We start from the raw sequence: 21,424 nt of genomic DNA, 5'->3' as shown, positions 1-21,424 counted from the left end.
TCCTGTCTGAAAAACAATTTACACAAATAATCTCACTAAAGAGAGGCCATTACTAGGTCTGTCCAAATTTGCCTAAGACAATCCTGTACCTCCTGTTTCCTAGTGAAATCCTGTTTGTACCTGTTTCTAAGTGAAATATTTAATAAAGCCCCCCTTTGTTGTCAAAATTGCCAAGTTTAAATGATAAAGCACCCTGTTTTTAGTTGATTAGCAAAATGAATTTTTGTTTTAATTCTATTTAAAGCAGTTCCTTTGAATAACTATTGCATATTTCTTCCCACCTCTTCCTCTATTCCTTTCACAGGAAAAATTAAAGACATATTTTCAGGGGAGGAATTTGGCCCTCTGACTCGGCTTGTTTTGGTGAACGCTATTTATTTCAAGGGGGATTGGAAACAGAAATTTAGAAAAGAAGACACAAGGCTGATGAATTTCACTCAGAAATATGGTGCAGCAGTCGAAATTCCGATGATGAAGACTCTTCTGAGAACAAAATATGGTAATATGAACAAAATCACACTCTAAAGCACTATTTTGGGAATTGCCAAGTATATTAATATTTTATTTTCTCTGTTCCAGGTTATTTTTCTGAGTCCTCCATGAACTACCAGGTTTTAGAATTACCTTACAAAGGTGATGAGTTCAGTTTAATTATCATACTTCCTGCAGAAGATGTGAACATAGAAGAAATGGAAAAGCTAATTACTGCTCATCAAATCCTGCAGTGGTTCTCTGAGATGCAAGAAGAAGAAGTGGAAATAAGCCTCCCTAGGTTGGTAATGTCATTTTATCATTCTTTTTCTTATATTTTCACTTATAGAGGGACTTGAATAGCCGGCTGAAAGATAGCCAATGCTCAAAAAGTCTATTGACAAACATAAAAAGAAAAAAACCCGTTTGGAGTTGTTACTCTACTTTATGGTTACAAAGGCAGGTTGAACATTGCCAGCATTGCTTTGTCATGACAAGGATGGAATTTAAGTACTCAATATTCTCTGAAAGAGATGAAGAAATGTAAGTCTTCAAAACAGAATGCTGGGATTAAGGGGAATTATTATTCTTTTTATTATACAAACTTATCTTTCTCTAACTTGTTTTTCCTGATTAGAATTTAAAATATTTTGTCTTCTATTGTGTTTAAGGAAAATATAATCCCCAAGACTCTTGCGATACTCTACAATTAAAAGATATGTAAAAATGCCTTTGACAGATAGTGCTGTAAGAGTCATTAAAATATAAATCCTAGGGTCATTTTTTATTATTGGGGTATATATATTTATATAAATATTTAAAATTTTTTTATTTTTACACAATTTTAAAAGTTACTTTCCATTTATAGCTATTATGAAATATTGGGGTCATTTCAGATAGTTTATACAAAATGGAAATCACAAAGGTGTATCTCAGGAAGCCATAATTATAAACACTAATGTTTTGATATCCTGGTTCCTGGAGACAGGAGAAACTTCAGAGAGTAAGGGGTGCCCAAATAAATCACACTCTACCTGAACTTCTAAAAAGAGACATATGTCTCATAGATTATTTTCTGTCCCTTCATTTCTAAACTTTTCTTCAAACACTCATCAAGGCCTTCCTGGCCCTCCACCTCTCCACCCTCTTGACTTTTCCTTACTTTCCCACTTAGCCGGGATCCAGCCAGTTATTTCAATTGTACTCTCACCAAACATTTTAAATATTTCTGTCACCTTGTCCTTGTCCTTCTGTAGTTCTCTCCTCAGCAAGGTACTCCTGCTTCCCAACTACTGATTTTGTTAAGCAAAACTCTCCAAATCAGTCACTCTGGTCTCCCTGAGGCTGGAGCTTAGTAGTCTTTCTCTTCAGAGAACTTTCTCTTCTAACACCTCACCAAGACTTTACCTCTGCTCTCTTTACCTCTAGGCACTGCTTCATGTTCATTCTCTTACTCTCAATGTATGTCTCAACTACCTGTTCCTTAAAGAAAACATATTAGCATGCAAACTCACCTCTACCCTTCACGTCAAAAATTGTGTACATTTTTGCTAAACTTCTCTTCCTCTGTCTTCCTTGATATCCTGGAGAAAGAGGTATTCTATGTTTCCCTCACCCTAACTCTGGGCTCTGGATCCAAATATTTTTAACCATCCCCTTTTTCTTGAAAACCCTTCTTTCTTTAACCCCTATGGCATTACTTACTTCTATTTATTTTTCTCTCTTTCTGTGAAATTTTCCTCTCCCTGACTTATACCTTTTTTCCTTCTGTCCCCAGATAATATTTACCAGACTTTCATTTTCAGAAATTTCCTCTTCTTCTCTCTTTTATTTGTTCCTTACTATTCATGTCTCTAATATCGACTCTCTCTTTCCAATCTCTCTTCCAGTTCTCTACCATCTGTAAATCTCTACTTGGATGTTATTCAGTCTTTCAAAGAGTATTTCTTTTAGCTCCTACTATGTGCCAAACACCAGGGATATAATGGTGTATGTGATAGATAGTTTACCTATTGATCATAGAAATAATCATTTTTGGAATTGGTTACTTTCAAATTTACTTCTCTCTCTCTTTTCCCTTTGGAAAGATTAATATTTGGGGTCACACACAAAAATACCCCTGAGTTTGAGAACTGTCTGTGCTATGTACTAGTAGTGGGGTCTTAGGAGAGTCACTTAATGTCCTGAGTTGTGGTTTTATTAGTACAAAATGGGGATAATGGTAGCTATAACTAAGGTATCTTCATCTTCATTAGCCTAGGTAACAAATGCCTAGATAATAATGTATAAGTTCCAAACTGAATTGACAATAGGAAATACAGGCTTTTTTCAGAATTCCCTTCTCCAACATTTTAGGAATCCCAACAGGAATGGTTCACAGTCCACAAATCTGCCTAGACTACTGTAGTCTGGACAGCTTTTCCAAACTGCTTGGCCCTGTTATCAGCCACTCCAAACTGTAGCCACACTTCTCATACAACTTCTCCCATAGTGTGGACACAGACTTTGCTTTTAATTTGCCCAGGAACAACTGTTATGTGTTGAATTATGAGCTCTGCAAATTCGTATGTTGAAATGCTAACTCCCACTACCTCAGGATGTGGCCTTATTTGGAGATAGAGTCTTTGTAGAGGTAATCAAATTAAAGAGAAGTCATTAGAGTGGCCCTAATCCAGTATGGGTGGAGTCCTTATATAAAGGAGGAATTTGGATACAAAGATACACAGGGAGGGAAGATGATGTGAAGAGACATAGGGAGAAGATAGCCATCTACAAACCAAGGTGAGAGGCCTGGAACAGATCTTTCCCTCACAGCTCTCAGAGGGAACCAATGCTGCAGACACCTTGATTTTGGACTTCTAAACTCCAGAACTGTGAGGCGATACATTTCTGTTATTTAAGCCATATAGTTTGTGGTAATTTGTTAAGGTAGCCCTTGGCAAGCTACTACATGTAAGAGCAACTTCAATGTTTAACCAAACTTTACTGAAATCTAATAATAAAAAGGGCTTACAAAGAAATTTAAAACCAGGTTTCAGGGATGAGTATTCCTGGAATGTAGGTCATTTCTTGTACCAGGGAGTCTTCCCCTGTCCATTATTATCCTTAGCCTGCCATTGTCATGGTGCCAGGGCCCACTCACCCAAAAGGGGTGTCTTTCCCATCTCCATCCTACCCAGCATCCAGAGTCCTCCAACTTTTCCTAGCATAAAATGAAGGTAACACAGATTTTCTTCCATCCCCTCTAAGGCCAGATTCCTAGTTGTAATAGGAATCTATAACAGTAGATTTCAACCCTTACTGAAAACAGCATCTTCATATGGGGTAGAATAGATTCCACTCTCATCATCTCAAACTTCTCCATCTCCATCCCAGGGGTTCTATTTGCATTAAAAAAGCTCACTACGTTGCTTTTCCCAAACAAATGAAGAACTTGCCTTAAAAGGTGAAATCGAATCTTCAGTTATATGGAAGCAGAAACATTAGTTGGTAGTTGTACCACCTTTTCCAAACAAATTCCAAACAATGTTATCACAACATTATTTTGAAAAAATACAGAAATAATGTAAAAGTTCAACAGTAAACGAATTTTAAGAAAAGTGTGGTAGAATGTAACCTAGCCAATAACAATGATAGGTATGGAGGCTGTGATAATGAGAAAAAATTATGGTATATTTTAATAGAAAAAAAACTGGATTAAAAAATTTTTACAATGATTACAGCTATGTAAAGAAACAAATCTACAGAAAGAAACAAAGGAAATTTACCAAAATGTTAACATTAGTTGTAATAGGGTTATGGCATTATGAACATTTTGTTTTTCCTTTTCTATATTTTCTATTTCTTTCTCCTCCCTGCTTGCCTGCCAAATAGAAAAGATAATACATGAGAATGAGTTAGGAGCTTGCTTTTCTAGATAGCTGCTGAGGTGTAGAAAATGTAAACCTACTAAGGTACTGGGTTCACTTGACCAAATAATGCAATCTAAAGATTGTGCAAAGTCCTAGGGGGCCCCATTGCCATTTTCTGGGTGCAATTCTTCATCCACAGACTCAGAACATGGCCCTGTCTGTGTGTGGTGGTGGTGAGGGGTGGGTCTGATGTCTACCTGATGTCTCTCTCCTGCACTATCCCATGTGATTTAGAGGTTCTAGCACTGGATTAGCCGATGCTATCCGACCTCAACAACCGAAAGGGAAGAGAGAAGTGTTTAGGATGTTTGGAATAATCCCAGGTTCTAATCCTAGTTCTAAGAGATTCCCCCAGAGACCAGCTCATTTCTAGGCAGGGGGGTGGGACTGAATAAGAAGTCAGGATTCCCTTGGGAATTGGTGGTTGGTTAGCTCAGTGGCCTTTGTCTTTGGCGGGCTTTGTTCTGTTCTTTGATCGGTACCCCTGCTTAACCTCAGGATGTTGTATGCAATGTAATTAGCAAGTTGGTAGATCCCACTGAGCAAAGCCATTTGCTCCTACAAGGAAGCATCTCTGGGAAGTTCTCTACTGACTGTGAGTGCTATTTTGCACAATTATTGAGACACACTCAGAAGGGGTATGTACAGTGGTGAAGAACATGATCTTAGAGTCTGACAGTTCTGGATTTAAATCCCAGCTCCACCTCTGAGCAACTATTTAGCCTTGGGAAAGTTACTTAAATTTTCACACCCTCAGCTTCCACATCTGCAAATCGATAATACTACTCTGTACCTCAGAAAGTCATTTAAAGGATTAAATGATATAATATATGTAAAAAGCTTAGTATAGTTCCAAGCAGTCAGTAATGGTAGCTAATTACGATTATTAGCTGCTGTAACTATTTGTATTTCAAAATACTACTCTTTTATTTTATTTTATTTTTAAATGTTTTTTTTATTGTGGTAAAAGTCACACAATATAAAACATACTATTTTAACCATATCTAACTGCACAGTTCAGTGGCACTAAGTACATTCACATTGTTGTGCAACTCTCACCATCATCCATCTCCCAAATTTTTCACCTTCCTAAACTGAAACTCTGTCCCCTTTAAACACTAACTCCCCACTCCCCCTCTCCCCTGCCCCCCCACCCCGCCCCCTGGCATCAACCAGTGTACTTTCTGACTCTATGAATTTGACTATTCTAGGTACCTCAAATAAGTGGAATCAAACAGTATTTGTCTGCACCTAATGTATATTTGAATGCATTTTTCAGGTTAACTTAATATATGTCCTGCAAACAGCTTGTACCTTTTTTTTTTCCCCCTGTGCTATACAGTAGGCACTCACCAGCCAACTACTTCATGCATAGTAGTGTATATACGTCAATCCCAAACAAACAGCTTTGGATCTCTAAGTGTGTGAATGTGAACTGTGTGTGGGTGAGAGAAAGTGACCTCAGGGAAAATGAGGCTGGGTGTGAGAATAGATAAGTCATGACCAGCTGCAATGATGATTCTAAATGTTCTTTCACTTTAGCCTATCAAACACTGATACAAATTGGAATCCAAGTTTACATTAAGCATTGTCCAGATATGTTTCCTATGTGACAGAAAGCATTTTTAATTCAGCCCTTGAGGCCAATGGAATATTTCACACATACACACACACACACACACACACACACACACACACACACACACACACAAGTGACCAGAAACTACTATGTACTCACATAATAGTCCAAGCCCACCACTGTCAAGGATTGTGTTATATTTTTATCCTTGTGGGCAGCCCTAAGACTTGGTTGTTTCTAAGCCTGAACCCTCCAAAGATGACTCAAGCTCACTGTATCAAAAGTGGAATTCCAAACAATAAGGACAGGAACCTTGAGGGAAATCAGTTGAAGACATTTTGTCATTAAACAAGAGTCCTGGGTATAAAGAAGAAAGGGACAACACCAATCCACAGTAGGGCCTGCAGACCAGGAGTGACTCCTTCTTCAAACAGAAATTCTGAACTGGGGCTTCCCTGGTGGCGCAGTGGTAGAGAGTCTGCCTGCCGATGCAGGGGACATGAGTTCGTGCCCCCTGCTGGGCCCGTGAGCCATGGCCGCTGAGCCTGCGCGTCCGGAGCCTGTTGCTTCGCAACGGGAGAGGCCACAACAGTGAGAGGCCGGCGTACCGCAAAAAAAAAAAGAAAAAAAAAAAAAGAAATTCGGAATTGTGTTCCTTCGTTTTCTGCAGCTTTAACCTGTGTGAGACCCCTTTAAGCACAATGGTAGCCTGTGGCAGTAAATTGCTGCCTTTTAAGGAGGCAGATAATGTTTACAGATGCTAAAACATTCATTTCATCATTGGTTGGTCATTGTCTATCCAGTCCTTTTGCTACTCATTCTTTTACCTTTAGCTGTATTTTTTTTTTGACAATTTTAGAGGAGAGTCAAGGAAAAGAGGAAATGAACCACATCTAGAATAAATATTAAGATCCACAAAATTTGGAAGAGGGACACAATTAACACTACACATATTGTATTGATCGAGATTACGATTTTGGATTATATTTAGATTAGAAGGCAGTGGAAGTTAGCACATTAGCTCTGACTGGGAAGGGACCTGCATACTTCACACCTGGCTATTCATGGCTCCAATAATTATGGCTAATTAGAAATCGGCCATAGATTATACTTTTATTAAATGGTTGAATGGGTTTCTATCACTGTAGGTTTCATTGGACTATGTTATGAGAAAGACTGTTACTTAAGTGACTCTCTGGTATGATTAGACCTTATTAGAGGTTGTAATAAGTCTTGCAGTATTCTTGTCATTAATCCAAAATCATTGCACTATTATACTAAAAATAGCCAAATTATGGGTGGACTAGAGCATTGTTCCTCAACCTTTTAGAAGCCCATACTCCATTCAGTATAAAAAAAAGTGTGGTAATGAAAATAGAAAAAAAGAACAACCCCAAAGCCTCAAAGCCATCATGCTGCATATTATCTTTCTTAGCAGGAAGTTAAAAGGAAGAAGTTGAAAATGATTGGCATAAAACAAGTTATTTTTATTATCAGTAGGTTTTAATGTGCATGTTGAGTTGTGCCCATCTCCAGTTAGCTAGGGTTCTGAATGAATAAACATCTTCCAAAAGGGCATAATATTTTACCAAGAAATAATTTAGGGCCAGTAAATTATTGCCACAGCATGTTCCTTGTTTGGAAGAACTATAATTAAGAAGCTTGTTCAGTATTTGGCAATTAAAACAATGATCTAATTAGACTGATTGCACAAGCTAATTTCTAGCCCCAGATGTGGGCCTACCTGTTAGCTAAGCAAGGATCCTGTGCTTGGGCAATCGTGTCTGCATCCAAACCAGAGAGCACGCGGGCAAAGGCCCAGCTAGGGCACAGACAGAGCTCCTTGGGCAGGAGCTGTCCTGGGATTTCCCTGAGGCAGGAAATATACGTAGCCCCCTGTTGGAGGACTTTAGACTCTTTTCTTTCAGAAACAAATTCTCCAACCTGGTTGTAAAATGTAAATGGATTCTTTTAGCATCTCTAAAGCCAGTAAGTACTAGCTTCTTTCCGCCCCCCCCCCCGCCCCCCTTATTATTGAAATAGGAAAGCGAGGGTCACTGATTGCTGTTGACTTGGAATCAAAGAAGATCAGTACCTGAGAGAATCTTTGAGATTCTTTGGTGAAGCTCCCTCTTCAGGCAAATGGAGGCTTGGAGACTTGCGTAGAATCTGGAGTCCTAACTTAGGGCCCTGAATTAGAAGTGTTGGCCAGCTTTTTTTTTTCCTATAATTTTTACTTTATTGGAAAGGAATTTAGTTCCCTTTCAATCTTTTACCTGTAAAATACAGAGCTTTGGGAAAAGATGTTAGGTGTGTCTGTAAACTGAAGGAAGTCACATCAACTGTGACAATGGATGGGAAGGCTCATATGTTACTAATGCCCCCTCTCTGTACCTCAGTAGCCAACAATCTTCTTTAAGGACCGTTGGCTTCTGTTTCCGGCTCATAGTCTCTTGGATGCCTGCCAGGAACCATCTTTGATGATGTGAAAAATCTGAGTGTGTATAGTTGCTGGAGGGAAGCTTTACATTTCTAGCGAAGAAGCAAATAATTGAAAACTTAGCTAGAATTCACCGTTTTGTTAGGTGTTACTTCAAAAAATAGAGTATTTGCTTCTCCCTTCCCAGCCAACCATTTATCTGGGAAACAAGTTATTAGCAACTCAGAACTGCTCAGTGGAGCTGGGGAAAAATGGTGTGAAAAGTGAGGAAACGTAACTGGGATAATGAAAACAAAATATTTCACAATAAAATCTCTTCCAAGTCATCCATTTTATAAAAATCATTTTGGTAGAAAATGTGTACAGTGTTTCAAAAATTTTCCTCTTCATTTTTTAAAACAGATTTAAAGTAGAACAAAAATTAGACTTCAAAGAAGCTTTGTATTCATTGAATATAACTGAGATATTTAGTGCTGGCTGTGACCTGTCTGGAATAACAGGTAATATGGAAGATTATTCTTATATTATCATGTAAATATGTTTTCTTAGTAATGATGTTAACTGACTGATCTTAAAACTGAGAGAGCATTTGGCCCCAGAAGATACATGCACAGAGAATAAATGTCATAGTCATGTCAAGCTGTCTGTAAACAAGCACTCTATTTTGCACTTAAGTAGTTTTGCTTAATGAAAGTCAGACAGCATTATAGAATGTTAGATAACTTCTAACCACGCTTACAGTGAGACTGTGTAGGAAAAGTATTATATGGGCTTTTATTCCAGCCCTGTTTGGATTTCCTTATCTGAATAATGGGAATTACAACTTTGAGGCTCTCATCTAAGCAGAGCTAATAAAACTTTTATAAACCAATTAGCAAATGTTAATTCGGTAATATTAGAGGCCATGAAATAGACATCCACAAGCTGCTGGATGATGAACACAATCTAGAAATTGTAATGCTGCCGTTTGTAGATTTAGCTTGAGACTGACAACATATCTGAGGAGAGGGAGCTTTTATGCTAACTGGCACCTGGGAAATTGTGTACAGTTAAGACACTTACTTATACAACAAAGCCTAAGACAGTCTTTAATTTTTCTCATCCTGGCAGTACCCACTAGTTCAAAAATAACTAAAGAGAAAAAAAATGGATGAAGAGGGCCAATTTGTCCTAAGTTATCTACCCTTTTTTAAATTCAGTCTTCTGATTTATATATTTAAAAAAAAACACACAACAGTCCTAATGATACAGGCTTGTCTGTCTGATGGGGTTGGATATCATAACCCAGCTTTATTGTGTATTCCTATATAACATTTGGGCTTTGGAGAAGTATTCATTAATTTATGCACTCATCAATTATGTGAGTAAATGAATAGAATGAATGAATTTTCCTGGCGGAGGAGGTGGGTGGAGTACACAGGTGACATAGCTGTTCATTATCACCTTCACGCATGATTTAGCTGCTGTTCTCACGCTGCCAGATAGATCTGACTTCTCTGACAATTTCATCAGCATCAGGAATGAGACAGTCAAAATTAAATACTGCAACAGGATGCTATCTAAGTGTGTCTTGGAATGCAGACACCTCACCAACTTGAAATAAACCAAGCCATTTTTTAAATACCTCTTCCCCTTAGATTTCTTTCTGGCTTCGGAAGCTCACTTGCTATATCTCAGACTTTCAAACAGCCACTCACTCTTTAAATTCCCAGCAATTTGTGACTTCTATAAAATCTCCTTTTACAAGAAGATTTATCAAGAAAATACCTCCAAAATGCTTTATAAAAGAATTTGTGCAAGAGAATAACCCTGAACAGAAAAGAATAAATGTCCAACATATTTTGCTCTGAGTTGCCTATTTGAGTTGTTTTAACTACTTTGATTCTTTGGTTCTGTCTTATTGCCTGAAATAGAACAACCACAGCCAAGACTGGCACTATTTCTGGTCTTCAGGAGAATAGTGAATTAATTCCCTGCCATCCCTACTTACAATTTATAAGTAGACGATAAACATTTGCTAAAGGCTACTGTGAACCAGTCCAATGCTAGTGCTGTGTGATAGTTACACAAAAGAGACACTATCTTATACTCATGTCATTCACAAGTTTTGAATGAAATGTTTTCAAAAGAGTTATTTTGGAAACTTTATGATGAATATTTGACTTCTAACTGTTATTACTTCTTGTGTCACCTTTGGTAAAATATTTAACCTTTCTGAGCTTCAACTTTCTAATCTATTAAATGAGATAATATATCCTAGTGGTGGAAAAAAAGAATATATGTAAATCACCTTGTTCAACATCTATTATATAGTGGACACTCAGTAAATGTTAAATACAAAAAAAAAGTGAGTAAATGGCACATTAATATTTACTTGCACATCTTCTAGCAAAGCTATTGAAAGTTTCTTGTCCTCTTAACTTGACAAAGACATACTTGGAATTTTCACAGGAAATTAAGGGAAAGAATTATTGCAAAGATGTAGAAACTAGTGAGTTTATGAAGTTCAGATCCTTTGTTCTAATCTATTATCTCCCAAGTCCTGTTCTTTTTCCAAGACCGGGCCCCCTCTTTGTAAGATGGAATACAGAAGACCAAATTGCTCAGTCTAATGGCCAGGGAGTTACTTGGTCTGGTGCCAGTGCTAAACCGCATGCGTGAAATTCTCCACTCCACCCCAACCTGCTTTTCGGTCTTCATTCTTTGCATGAGTCCCTTGGTCATCTACTCTGTGCTCTATATGTGAATCCCATCTTATTCCAGGCAGTTGTGGGAAAAGAACAGGCTTATTTGCATGATCTTAAAAAACCACAGTCCTGCATTTTAGTTAACGCACACTAATGATGTGGATGCCCCCTTTTCTCCATCTTACATGTTTCTATCACTAGACATAGCCTTATCCATTGATTGATTTATTTGGTAAGTATTTATTGAAAGCCAACTATGTGCCAGGCAGTTTTCTAGAGTTGAATAAAATCTACACATTCCCTCTTCTAATGAAGTTTACATCTGTTAGGGCAGATGGACAATTAACAAGTAATTAATTAATTAAATGGTGAGGTGATAGATGCTATGGATTAACTAAAATAGAGTCATGGGATAAAGAGATTTAGATCAGATAAGAGCAGAATTAGACATGGTGAGAAGGGACAATTGCTTTGAGGAAGTGTCATTTTGCTGAGACCTAAGTAACAAGGGAGCCAATCAGGGAAAGTTCTGGGAAAAGGGATTTTCAGCAGACGGAGAGGTGGGGCTAAAGTCTTGATGCTTGACCTTGTAGCTGGAGCTACTGGACCTGGAGAGGAGGGTAGTAGATGAGGATGAGAGGTAATCAGGGGCCCAGACAGAGTCATTACAAGCAGTTTGGAGTTATTTTTAGGAAGCCATTTTTTATGCAAATAACCCTTTGATGACGTCTCTCTATCTTGCCTGAGGGGATTTACTTTTCTGTAAGCTGTCAGAGCAGGTTCCCCTTGACTAAATTATTTCTTCATGAATCCTTCTAAATTCGGTCGTCTTGGTGGAGTCCACCTGCATCACATCAGCTTTCTCTCTCATGAGGGACAAAGCTCCTTTCTCTTCAAGTTTCAAGGCTCGCTTCCTTTCCTCACCCTTTCGCCACCACTGAACTCACGACCACCTTTCCGTTGTCTCTCTGAGGAACACTGTCAGATCTATCTGGTCTGGACACAGGGGGGTGGCAGGTGGCTTCTGAACTCATGGTTTCACTCCCCCTTCTCAAGGAGACTTCACAGGTCACTATACCAGAAACGCTTCACACATACATCAGTTCCACCAAGGGGAGGAGAAGGGCCTTCTCTCTCAGCTTGTTTCCACTGCAGAACAAAACGTTATTAAGACGCTATGTTACACCAGAAATTTGACAGGTTTTAAAGCATAGCTCTGAAGCTATTTTGTAACAGATGACACAAAAGCTCTTTAGACTTTTATCGCCTCATCAGTCTTGAAGGAAAGTAAATTTTGTTCTAAACTCAGATCAAAACCCAATATGGAATTTAAAAGGCAAGTTGGCTTTGAGGTCGAAGACATAGGGTGGGATTAATTCAAATCTGTAAAGCCTTTTTCATCTTGCCTGTAGATCATGACTAAGGCAGGCAAAACCCTTTGTCCATTCAAATATTTCACTTAGTGGGGTACCTGATTTGAGGCTCATCGCCTTCTATCTTTATCTTTTATATCTGAGCTAAACTTGGTCTCTCCATATCTTCTCTACATCATCTCTGCAAGAGCTAAACCTAAACCACATTTATCTCTAGCAAATTAACTAACTTGGAAAGAGTTTGGAATTTTTTCCTTTTCTTTGTTCATTTGAAAATGTAATTCACCTGGGATCCAATAAGTAATAGCGCTGAGTTTTAACCCTTCAATGCACTTTCATATTTTCCTACAGATTCCTCTGAGGTGTATGTTTCCCAAGTCATGCAACAAGTTTTCTTTGAGATAAACGAAGATGGCAGTGAAGCTGCAACATCAACCGGTAGGACAAATGATGTCACAGCAAGCCATGAGGAAGGACTGGAGGAAATGAGCGTGAGGATGCTGCCACTTTGTGGTCCTCTGATCTGCTTTTCTCCTCCTGCTGTCCAGTACACTGAAGGAAGGGAAAAATGGCTATAGAAGCTATTTATGCATCTGTGCGGCTGGAGCTTAAGGCAAAAGGAAAGGGAAGGGACTTGATTACGAGTTGAGGCTCATCTACTGATATCTACTTATTTGTCAATTGGATTACCTGCCCATTAGCAAATAGGACCCGTGGAGAAAACTGTAGGCTCAAACCTGAAATCATGATTGCTCAGGAATGTTCACTCGTAAGAAATTGTATTAATTTCATTCTTCCTTTGCACTCTTAGTCCCTACTTTTCTAATGTGACTCTTGTTATCTCTATGGCAATGGCTCTCGAACTTAGCTTCACATTAGAGTCAGCTGAAAAGCTTTTAAAAATTCTGTGCCCAGACCGCACCCCAAAATAATTAGATCGGTATCTCTGCGGATGAGATTCAGCCTTCAGTATTTTCTTACCTTTCCCTAAGTGATAACAATGTGAATCCCAGGTTGAGAAACACTGCTCTCCAGTGACTTGGAGCCTATCCTTGCAACTGCGAGTGTAATGCATAGACCAGCAGCATCAGTGCCCCTTCGGAACTAGTTAGAAATGCAGAACCTCAGGCTCAACTCCAGACCTACTAATCCAGCATCAGCATTTTCCGAGGTCTCTTGGTGATTTGTGTGCATATTACAGCTTGAGAACCACTTCTATGATATATTTCCTTGAACAAATGATATATTTCCTTGAACATTTTGAATAGTATCTGTGCTGCGTAAAAGTAATACTGAAAAAATAATTGGAGAAAAGCCTTAAATTCAATTAGAAATGGAAGGGCAACTTTAATGAATTCCTCATAAGTCTATTTTAATTCTTCAGACCATGACTTTAACCTGTATGTAAAAGATATGCATCCTTTAGTCATATTGATAAATTTATGTCCACATTATTAATTTCTTGATTAATTTATAATGCTATGTAATGGCGATGGATTTTGACATCTGGGTGGGGCACACTGGACTCCCACTACTGTTTTGTCATCTCCTGAAGGACTTTGCATTACTGTGCTCAAGGAGCTTAGATTGGAGGGGATGAGCTATTACAATCCTTGGAGAAATCAAAGGTGGCTTTGGGATGAAGTTGCTAGTTCACGTAGACAAATTTTCCACTTGCTTTTACACAGAATTGGAAGAGTCCTTATAGACCATTGTCTGAACCTCTCATTATGTCGGTGAAGAAACAGGCACACGTGTGACGTGGTCTGCCTAAGGTCATGCTAATAATAGACAGTAGGGTTTGGACTGAAATCAGGTTCCCTGACTTCAAGTTCAGAACTCTTTCTGCTATCACCTGATGCCTCTTGTTTTAAGTGTAGAGCTCTCTAAGAGGATGTAACCATCATTGAGGGATCAGCAGTGACCCTCATGTATCACACTTAAATAGTTAGTGTGAGTATTTTGACTTTCAGGCATCTACTCAATGGATGCTTAGGAACAAAAGAACTCAAGTATTCACCCAAATGAGAATGGGCGTGATCCTGACTATGCTTTTCTGTATTATCTCATTAATTCAGACGTGAGTCTATATTCACTGGTCATTTGGTTACCATAGCCCTGTTATTTCAGGTAGAAGAATGCCATGCGTTTATTATTACTAAGGTTATTTTGGATGGTGCAGGAAATCAGAATATACCACCCCCAAATATGCCATTTTTGCAGAAGAGTTATTTTGAGCTGATGGCAGTTGAGAAACAGCAGATACAAAAAGAGCTCTCTACCCTCCTCCTACATGTCTAAAATCAGGGCATAGATTTCCCTTGTGGAGGTATCTCCCTTCTTGTCTTCCATGCCAAGAGAAGGAACCTTTGGCATAGGAGATGAAAGTGGGCACTGATATGAGTCTGCATAAGAAAACCTTACTAAATAATCCTTATATACCATTAATTTTCCCCATACATTTACCTTCCCACAGTCTACCACCCCTAGACACTCAAACCCCTTTTCCTTTGTGTAGTCACTTCTCCACAATTTACCACTTTTTGTTAAATGATATAACCCCTTCTTTGGGTATTCACTTCTTTTCCGTGAAGCTCCTGTGTGGATACAAAATAAAACCATTGATTTTGTTCATCTGTCTTTTGTCAGTGTAATTTGCACACCCCAGTTACAAACAAAAAGCGTAGAGGGATAGTTTTTTCCTTCTCTACATTTGTTTTTCAATTCTGATCACGTGTTGCATTTTAAAAACCGTTTTCATAGGTCTGAAAAAATTATACAAAATTATTACATTACTGGTAAATAAAACATCTGAATTGAGTGCAGAAATACTTAATCTAGAAAGAAAAACAATCCAGCCATTTAAATTTATCCACTCTGAAACATTGATAAATGCAACAATGGAGAAGCATGATACAAATTATTATAGAAAATAATTGTCAAGGCAGCAGACTTCTAATATCATAATAAAAATCCCATACACATTCAGAGCACAAATCCTAAAAGTTCTGAGCTCACAGAATAATTTTGGAAAAGTTAAAAAAAATAAATTTGAAGTCAGATGTGGTTACTACAAGCCTGGAGAATAGAAATAAAGTACAAACATACCTGGATAGGAATTAGGAGTTGAAAAATTATGAGATAAATCATATAACGCAAATAAAAAGTGAGCAGAAAGTTACTGCTTAACAGATGAAATTTTCAACTGCTTTCACTAAACTGAAACAAGTTTTGGTTTTCTTCTTCATTGAGCATAAATGTGAAGTTAGAATTATTCAATGAGTAATCCAATATTTATTCTTCTGATCTTTGATTTTTACATTTATTCCAAATTTCTTTGTATTTAGAAAATGGTTATTTTTCCACATGTTAATTTCTCAAACAAAATGACCTTTTCTGTCTCCAAAAAATAGTATGGATATTATGGATATATTTTCTTTACTGATCTTTTAATGTGCACATCTAAATAACTGTTGTCTCTATTTCATAGGCATACACGTCCCTGTGATCATGAGTCTGCCTCGAAACCAATTTATAGCAAACCATCCATTTCTGTTTATTCTGAAGAATAACCCAACAGGTACCTTTCTGAGAATTCCCTGGAGGGACTGCTTAAGTTAAATAGACTTAGTCCTAGATGCTAATCTCAGTCTATACATCTGAGATCATTTGTTATTTCAATTTATTGAATTTAATTTTTTTCAAAATTTTTTTAGTGTCTATTTCTTGAGTGCTTGTTCTGTACCAGGCATTGTGTGTTAAGAGATGACAGTGACCTAAAATAGAGCAATAGGAGTAATAACTGCTGAGATAGTTACTATACGTGCTGGTGATTTTAAATACCAATCTCGACAGCTAACACCATTCCAATAAGTTAAATATTTGATGAATAAAGACATAGATGCTCAGAGAGAGGTTGTGTAGTTTGTCTAAGGTCATACAACTGAAAAGTGGCGTAGTGAGAATAAGACGTTTTTGTTTCAGAAGTCAACTTTTCTTTCAATGATGCCACAATGGGAGTGGAAATTGGAAGTTGCACAGTTGTGAAAGGTTTCCTAGGTAGATTCCAAAAGAATAAGTGACTAGCTATAGGCTCTGAGTGGGATGGAGGAGTCAAATATTATTCCAAATCTGCAATCTGGGCAATTGTGAAAGATAATGCCCAAAAGGTAGGGGCACAAAAGGTAGGGGTAGTAGTCGATTGGACTGGCGTTAGACACAATGGCAACGTAAATGTAGATTGTCCGAGTAGATGTTTTTGCAATTTCTCTTATGAGAAAGAGAGGCCAGAAATGTGGATACAGTGAGGAAACTTTCTTTAAGTGTATATTTAGGACTTCTCAGGAGTCATAACCCCATGTGAGCACTCTAAACCAGGGGAAAATAGATTATATCTTATTCATTTCTTTATCCAGCCCAGTATTTGGCAAAGTGCCTTGCACTTAATATCAGTGCCCCTAGAGATTGAAGGTTTGGACTTGGGGTTCAAGTCCCAGCTTAATGAACTAATAGTTGTAAGACAAGTCACATACTTTCTAAACCTTATTTTCCCCACCTCCTATTTGAACATAATATTAGTACTTATCTCATAGAGTTAAATAAAAGAATATATGAAACCTGTTACACTGCCTGGCACATAGTGTTCATTGTGAATACATCAATAAATGTAAATGAGTGAACAACTGAATAAATGAAGGAAGAAAAATGGAAATTTTCTCTATATAAATTGTTTTACGTGGAGAAGACAGAGTTAATTTCAGAATCTGAATCTGTTAGATTAACTAGCAATACTGATATTATTGGTTCCCTAAGGGATATATCAGTCACCTTTTTTAAGTTCCATGAAACTAATGCTGAATGACCTTTCTGAACGTTATATCTTGGAAACAATGGGACAGTTTCAGATTTGCTGAGATTGTATTAACACAACTTCAATTCTAGTAGTGGATGTCAGTGTTAAGAGATATTCTGAGTATGTCATTTGATCTATACATCTTTAACCTTAGGGTAACTCTAACTTCTTGCCATCAGTGTGTAACTACTGAGTATGGAGAACAGAAAGAAATGAAGCTCATTGGGTATCAATACACTAGGAAATAATGGTGTTTAGCATAATGATGTTTTACTCTTTATTTTCCAAGTTGATGACTATGGACATGTAATAGCTATCAGTTAAACAGCAGTGAAAATTCAAAACCCAAAATAATTCACTTATTTATTTATTTATGATAATAATTAACTATCAGACCCTTAATGGCTATTTCCACTGTTTTATGATCTCTATTGTAATGAGACTTTCTAAACTAGGGTTACTCCCTTAAAGTATTTTTTAAAATGAATGGCCACTCATTTATTGGAGGCTGTAAATTGTTGTCATATAAAATGTAGAATGGGTTATTACCTTAAGACAATACACATTCAGTGATTTATTTATTTTTCCTCTCACAAATGAACTGAAGAAATCATTGGGATTAACGAAGCTGGTGATTTAGCATGGTGTAGTAAACTACTAAATGGCTTAATGATTTATATAAAATATATTCATTTGACAATTTCTGGAGTATGAGGGTGAATAAGTTTAGATTTAGTACAACCAATTTTTACCTCAATTTTAAATTTTGTTTTGGTCAAACAATCCTCTTATGCAAAATCCATACATTACTTATATTTTCCTATCAGTATTTGACTTCCTTTCATATATATTTCAGTATATTCATCCAAACCTCTTACCAAGCCAAACTTCTAGGGAAATGAAGAACAATTTTTCTTCTTTTAGGCTGAGGGTATAGGCCAGCGTTAGAGACTTTCAGAAGAAAATTGTCAAAGATGCTACATGAAATGTGCCATTTCTCAGAAAGTAGTGAATCATGGTTTTGAAACTGACAGCACTCCATACATAATAAAAAAATGTGTTTATAACGTTTTCAGGTCGTGGGTTGAAGGGAGAAGCAGACTGCAGGGTATTCACTAAGAAATCTTTTTATCTAGGTCATTAGCTTTGGTTATGCTATTGTATTTTTACATTATGAAGTAAAAACTGCTTCCATCTGATAGAGATGTTTTATAACTATATAGATTAAATATGAGGGACACTTTTTAAGAAGTGGGCATGAAAAGAAATGTGGAAACAACAATGATTTCTGCTTCAGCCTGCCTGTGAGTCCACTGTGACTATGTCAAGGAAGATTTCACTAATCTGTCCAATTTAGTACTGAGTAGATTGGTGATTGCATGAAGACTCTACTCAAAATGTGGTTCTCTTGGTCAAAAAAACAGATTAAAAAGGCTGGGACAAATGGCTTTTATGTCATGTCCTACACTTCTCAGTGTTTAAAACTTTAAACTATTAACTTCAATGTATGAGGTTAGTTGCTATGAAAGTTACTTGAAAAATTCCCCAAGCAAGCAATTCTGATAAGCATTTTAATGCCATAGAATTATAAAGACACAAGAGTCACTATTGATTCCTATTGTGGCTAAATGTAGTATACATCCTGAGGAAGTTATTTGTGTATCTCTATCTACCTGAAAAATAGAGTATTTGTTTTCTTGTGTTTTGGGAATTATTCTGAGAATTTTGAGGCAAAGTATTATTAATTATAATCATAAAAAGAAAAAATCTGCTAGAGATTATGTCTATTTCCATGTTATTGACTCTTCTAAGACTGTGTCTGTCTTTGGACTGAACAGTAAGGAGTTAATGAAAAAGTGTTCTTCCTTTTTATTTCATTTCTGCCATTGTTATTTCAAATACATGTAAGCTTTAAAATTATGTAAAATTTTATTTTATCACTTTTGAAATAAACCTTTATTACATATGACTTTAAGGGACATAACTCAAGGCAACGCTTGACATAGAGCCACTTCCCTTACCCTAGTTGAAAAGAAAGGTGAATGCATTTTAACATATTTATTTCTGTTTTGTCCTCTAGTTCTTAGTTCCTTTTCACTTGCACACACAGAATGGCTGGAAATAGATGTTTACGTGTTTACATTTATGCTTTATACTATATCACCGGTGAGGATTTGAAAGCACTAGAGATGTGAAAATATTGTCTTTAGCAGTAAGCTTTGATTCAGAGCTGAAGGAAGAGATGTGAGAAGCTGCACTTTTAACCCCAGTGGTTTATATTACATGCATAAAGAGATGACTGCTAATACCTTAAATTTAAAATGCGTCCATGCTCATGACCATTTTATTATTCTAAGTTTGCCTGACTGAATCTCTATATTTAGAAGAACACCTGTCTGTCACTTTATTTTGCTTTCCTTTATGAAAAACAGGACTAATGCATTTTCCATGACAAGCTGTTGTGGGTGTTAATTTACTTCATAAATTATCAGAAAATGATTAATAATGATATAATTATCTATTTTAGACAAAGGAGTGGGTTTTGCTATTAGACATTGCTTATTTACCATATAGAGAAAAAAAGACAATGATTTGTTAAAATATTAAGAAATATTATTGTCATTTTTTTCTCCAGAAATTCCGAAAGTTTTTTTTCTTTTCCTAGATTCAATTTTGTTTATGGGAAGGGTGACAAATCCTGATACCCAGAAGATGAAGGCAAGAGATTTGGATTCACTGTGAATGAAAATCACAGCCTCAGAATATGGAAAATAGTTGATTGTCAAAATACCATCAAATATTTTCTATATATCTTTTTCTGTTTTAAACTGTGCCTTTATTAATCTGTATTCATAAATAAATGAAATTATGCATTAAATGTTTTTGTTCTTTCTGTATTTTTATAGAGTATACATGAATCAAAAGTAGTGAACTTACATAAGATATTAATATTAATATGGTAGAACAATCCATCTAAGATAGCTTAGATATCAGATTCCTGGTCTTAGATATCAAAGTCTGTATTCTTTTTTTTTTTTTTTTTTTTTTTTTTGCTGTTGTGACTTCTCCCGTTGCGGAGCACAGGCTCCGGACGCGCAGGCTCAGCAGCCATGGCTCATGGGCCCAGCCGCTCCGCGGCATGTGGGATCTTCCCGGACCGGGGCACGAACCCGTGTCCCCTGCATCGGCAGGTGGACTCGCAACCACTGCACCACCAGGGAAGCCCTGTCAGAGCACTTTTTCCTCCTGCCATTCCTTTTTTTTCTGGCTCCTTGTTTGATCATCTCTAAATCTGAAGCCTAAAATTCAAGAGGTCAAAAGTCTAGTTTCTTTCTCTTTTTGATGCCTCAAGTCACCACCTTGATGGCATATAATATAAAGGTAATGAAAGATGATATATATTTTCACTGCCTAACGTTATATTTTTGGCTTGTCACCTCAGTTCTCTGGAACTTCGATGTCCTCACCTGTACAGTGAAAAGTTGGACAAATCCTATTTAAGTCCTTTTCCCAAAGTCCTATATTTGTAAATCTTCTCAACAAAGATACATTTGGAATAATGTCTTTTGAGTCAATATTGTCTATAAGCAGTGTTTTTTCATAAAATAAAACAAACAAAAATCCAGGATGCATCTCTCAGTAGAATTTTGATCCATGACATTATCTTTAACTATTTACAGTTGTTTCTTTTTAAAGAAATAGTTTATTGGAGTATAGTTGATTTACAATGTTGTTTTAGTTTCAGGTGTACAGCAAAGTGATTCAGTTATACATATACATATATCAACTCTTTTTCAGATCTTTTCTCATATAGGTTATAAAAAATGATACAGTTGCTTCTTCATAAATTTGAGATTTAATTTTTAAAAATAGAATGCACATAAAACAATTTTACCATTGTGGCAGAGACCCCTATCTAGTGAAGACTTTTGAGCGTGGTTTTGAGGTGCAGAGATGTTGCTGGGCAGTGGCAGCCTACCTGAGGACTTCATTTCTCCTACCATTGCATTTATCTAAGTGGACCCTTGTAATTATTTCTCCTTAGTGGAATTTGAGTGGAGGTAAGTGTGTCACTTGTGAGCCCAAATGATTAAGAAATAAATGTCCCTCT

The 21,424-nt window shown here is 37.0% G+C and overlaps 1 protein-coding gene across 1 annotated transcript in view; it reads left to right on the top strand.

Moving 5' to 3' along the window:
* SERPINI2 (serpin family I member 2) overlaps nt 1-20,179 on the top strand; it is a 29,199-nt gene extending 9,020 nt beyond the window's left edge. Inside the window, exons 4-9 of the mRNA XM_060149220.1 lie at nt 305-499; nt 580-772; nt 8,804-8,901; nt 12,813-12,899; nt 15,952-16,041; nt 19,979-20,179. Coding sequence (XP_060005203.1) covers nt 305-499; nt 580-772; nt 8,804-8,901; nt 12,813-12,899; nt 15,952-16,041; nt 19,979-20,055 — 740 coding nt within the window. The 3' untranslated portion in view covers nt 20,056-20,179. The remainder of the gene's footprint in view (nt 1-304; nt 500-579; nt 773-8,803; nt 8,902-12,812; nt 12,900-15,951; nt 16,042-19,978) is intronic.
* Nucleotides 20,180-21,424: the final 1,245 nt, after the last annotated feature.

Source organism: Lagenorhynchus albirostris, chromosome 5 (assembly GCF_949774975.1).
Source record: "Lagenorhynchus albirostris chromosome 5, mLagAlb1.1, whole genome shotgun sequence".
Lineage (NCBI taxonomy): Eukaryota > Metazoa > Chordata > Mammalia > Artiodactyla > Delphinidae > Lagenorhynchus > Lagenorhynchus albirostris.
This window is presented reverse-complemented; position numbering and strand designations above follow the sequence as displayed.